The 3,869-nt window shown below is 50.4% G+C and overlaps 1 protein-coding gene across 1 annotated transcript in view; it reads right to left on the bottom strand.

The window, feature by feature from the left end:
• TRIM17 (tripartite motif containing 17) overlaps nt 1-3,762 on the bottom strand; it is an 11,907-nt gene extending 8,145 nt beyond the window's left edge. The window contains exons 1-2 of the mRNA XM_006146987.2: nt 3,153-3,762; nt 1,636-2,069 (exon numbers count right to left, since the gene is read on the bottom strand). Of these exons, the coding sequence (XP_006147049.1) occupies nt 1,636-2,069; nt 3,153-3,210 (492 nt within the window). The 5' untranslated portion in view covers nt 3,211-3,762. The remainder of the gene's footprint in view (nt 1-1,635; nt 2,070-3,152) is intronic.
• Between the last annotated feature and the right edge of the window lie 107 nt (nt 3,763-3,869).

Below are 3,869 nucleotides of genomic sequence, written 5' to 3' on the forward strand. Positions count from 1 at the left end.
CTGCTGAATCAGCAGCTCTGGTGGTGGGAAAGCCCACAGGTCTGTGCTTTCCCAAGGCCTTGGTGCTACTGAGAGACTCCATTGTGTGAGGACTTTGTGGTGTGGTTGCCTGACTTAGGGGAACATCATTATCATTCACCTGTAGGCACAGATTGTAGGTATGGGAGGCCTGTGGGTCAAAGGGTTGAAGAACTTGTCAAGGACCATCATGACCTGGAGCTGGAGAAGGGGTTAAACCAAACGTGCTATGTTCTGAGGGAACATGATAGGCAAGCCATAATCCTCCCAGTTACTATTCAGAGTGTCCCAGGGCTTACTCCCCACAGAGCCATGCTATCTTGTCTTTAAGGACATCCTGCTTCAAGTGGTCTCTGCCAGCCCACCTCACCTGTATCTATGGCCCCTGAAATTAATCTGGCAACCTCCTCAAAGTCAGCCTGGAAAGGGAGGCTCCGTCCAGATCTAAGGCCCTGCATTCCAGGGTCCATACCCTGGCTTGGCCACTTTCTTTGGTACTGGCCAAGTTACTTGACTTCTCTGCACTTCAAGTTGCCCCTAGGAAAAAGCAGGATGAAGATGACTCTTGCCTTCCAGAGTGGTTACTATGCGATGGGGATGTGATGAGTGAATTAGAGAATGGGGAAGGCCCTTGGCGTGTGCGAAGTACATTTAACTGTTGAATAAGAATATCAAATTGATTGTTATAGCTCCTTGCTCCATGGTGTTCATTTTTGAGGGTCACACACCTAGGATGAACATGTCCAGGAGACAGTCAGAGGTGAGAGCTGGAACCAGGTGCACAGGGCTTTCTTGTGAGTCTTCCATTTATTATGGAGGACTGAGGTGCTGCTGGTATGTTTACCTGGCATAGCTCACCGGCATTGGAGTTACTTTCTCCTTGCACATACTCTGAAACCCAGGGAGTGGAGACTGGCAATACTGGGCACTCACCTCCTAGACCTGTTCACACAAGAGGCCTGACTAGGCTACCAGGATACTTGGAGCTGGAATTGAAGGAAGTGGACCTGGGGCAGAGCCTTAGTTGGCCTAATCCTTCATCTTGTCACCCACTGCTTTGCTGAGGAAGCAAGAGGTCACTTCCACTGTGTAGTCTTTTTTTTTTTTTTATTCTTTTCTTTTTGGAGAGATTTTCGCTATAGGGCCCGTGTGCTCGCCAGACAGACAGAGAGAGACATAGAGACAGAAAGCGAGAAATCACCCCCCAGGGGGGATAGTCACGCCGCAATCCCTTCTCCTCCATTCTCCTCTCGGGATCTTGGGCACACACGTACATGTGCCCGGCATGAGTTTTAAGCTACCGGGTCCGGGACACGAACCGCGATCGACTACCTGGGAGTCCAGTGACATAGCCATTACGCTAACTGCTGGTTCCCCACTGTGTAGTCTTGAACATGGGGCTGTTTGTTATGGCAGCTACTAACCTGGTCAGACTGATACACCACCCAAACCAAAAAAACTACTACACCGGGATACCCTCTCTCCAGACCCTTTTAAGGGATCCAATCTTGTTTCCCTGGACGTCGTCTCCCCAGTCTGACCTGGGCCCACATTGTCAGACCCGGGTAACATGGGGCCTGGACACCCTTCACTTTTTGTTTCCTCAACGTGACCCACCTTATACTCTTTTACAGCCTCCTCCATGGGCAGCACCGTGTGCGTCCGGTGCTCCCGAGATTCCCTGCAGACTACGCAGATGGGGATTTGATCCTCTTCACAAAAGAGTTTAAGGGGTTCCTGGTGCACCTGGCATAGGTCCCGCTTTTGGAGGCCAGGGTGCTGGCGGGCCATCTCAGCCACCTTAGTCAGTAGGCGGTTGGGTCGCAGGTTCCTCTGTGGGGACATTTCCCTGCACTCTGGGCAGGAGAACGAACTCTTTCTCTTCCTCCTTCCCTTCTTGCCTTTGGCCTTTTCCCAGCTCAGTTGGATGCACTCACGGCAGAAATTGTGGCCACAGGTTGTCATAACCGGGTCTATGAAATAATCAAGGCAGATGGAACATGTGGCCTCCTCTTGCAGCTTTCTCGCAAGTTCCACAGCATCCATGGCTCCTGAGGAGACACAAAGTGATGGTTTTGCTTTGAGTAACTCCTGAGGAGAGGCTAGACTTACGTCCACCTCCTGGTCCTGGTGCTCCAGGCTGGCTTCCTGGCTCTGTACACACTTCCATGCTTCCCACTACAGATAAAGATTAAAGCAGGGCCAGTCAGAGGGTCCATAGCTGTTGTTTTGTAGCATCATCAATAACCAAGGCACAAATGCCTCTCTGGAAATTGATAAAAACTGCCCTTGACCAAACCCTAGCCAGGTTCCCCTAACTTTTTTCTATAAGCCAGGATCCGGCCCTGTGCTGTTACTGGCCTACACAGCTCAGTTTTCTAGAAGAATCCTGCTAAGACACTTACACTCTCTCTCTCTCTCTCTCTTTCTCTCTCTCTCTCACATACTCCAGTCCTTCCTGCATGCCAGGTAAAGGTCTCTGCCTCCTCTGATGTCTGAGCCTTTGATCTGCCTGTTAAATCAGTTTAGCAAGAAAACCTCTTCCCCTGATGTCTTAAAAGTTTCCAGCAGTCTTTGCTCAGTTCAGAATAGAGCCCCTTCTTTCCCCTAGGGTGCCACCCCTTTGTAAGAAATTTAAATTAAAAAACCTTTTAACAAATATCAAAAGAGTCTTTTTTTAAACAAAATCTTCACAACAAAGGAAAAGGAGATTTTAAGAGAAAGATCTCTTTAGGGAGTGAGATGCAGTTCAGAAAAGACACCTGCACACACATTGTACACACATGTACATACAAACATGGATGTACAAACACTTGCACACAAATGCGGAGACTTGTGCACACATATACAAACACATACACATGCAAACGTTTGCACAGAAATACATACACATAGGCACACAGAAATACATGCACAGTGCATGCAAACAGCACACGTGCACAACCGTGAATGCAAACACAAAAACATAACATATGCATATACAAACACAGGAACACACATACATTTTGGAGTCTGAATAACACCTGATGGCATGAGGTGGATATCCCACCCTTCCCTGCCTACCTCACAGGATTGCTGTTGGTATGGAGTTAAGAGAAGGAATTTGGAAATTGTTTCCAAACTCCAAGCACTACCTTCATACTCTTTTTTGCAACCCCCTAAAGCAACGTCATCTATGGATTCTGCAAGCATTCTGGAGTCTGCCGAAAGATAATTCTATTAGAGCTTCTGGGCCCGGAGCACATCACATCAGCTCTCTTCCTCCTCAGGAGTCCTAAGGGCACAGCATAACCAAGGATTGAAGGTCTGGCTCACGCTGAGGCAGAGGCAGTGCTCGGCTCCAGGTCACCTATGGTGCTAGGAATGTCCCTTTGTTAGTGCTGGTCATCAGGTGATCCTAATGGTGGGAGTGGTCCACAGTTCTCACGTACAACCCTGTCCTGGACCGGCGGGTACGGGCTTGAAGGCCCACAGTCAGAGGTTGGGGATGGACCCGGGCTTGACCAGAGGCCGTAGGAATGTGACTCCGGAGTGGGGTGGGGGTCAGAGTGGGGGACTAGTACTCACAAGGGAGTGGGACCCAGTACAGTGCGCCGCACCGCGCATAGAGGCCAGGAAAGGCTGGGTTCAGCTCCGCCGAGCCCATGGGGCTATGGCTGGCGCCTGTGGCCTAAGGGCTTTGTGGCGTCAGCATGGGCGGGGGAGGGAGAGGATTTCAGGGAAGGCGGGGAAGCCGGCTCCTGGAGATGCGGGCGGCTAGTCTTTGGTAAAGCCGAGGTTGGTTTAGGAAAAGGCTGCGGGACAATAGAGGCTGACGACGGGCAGGGGGTGGGCGTAGGGGGAGTTTGCAG

Source organism: Tupaia chinensis, unplaced genomic scaffold (assembly GCF_000334495.1).
Source record: "Tupaia chinensis unplaced genomic scaffold, TupChi_1.0 Scaffold000197_1, whole genome shotgun sequence".
Taxonomy (NCBI): domain Eukaryota; kingdom Metazoa; phylum Chordata; class Mammalia; order Scandentia; family Tupaiidae; genus Tupaia; species Tupaia belangeri.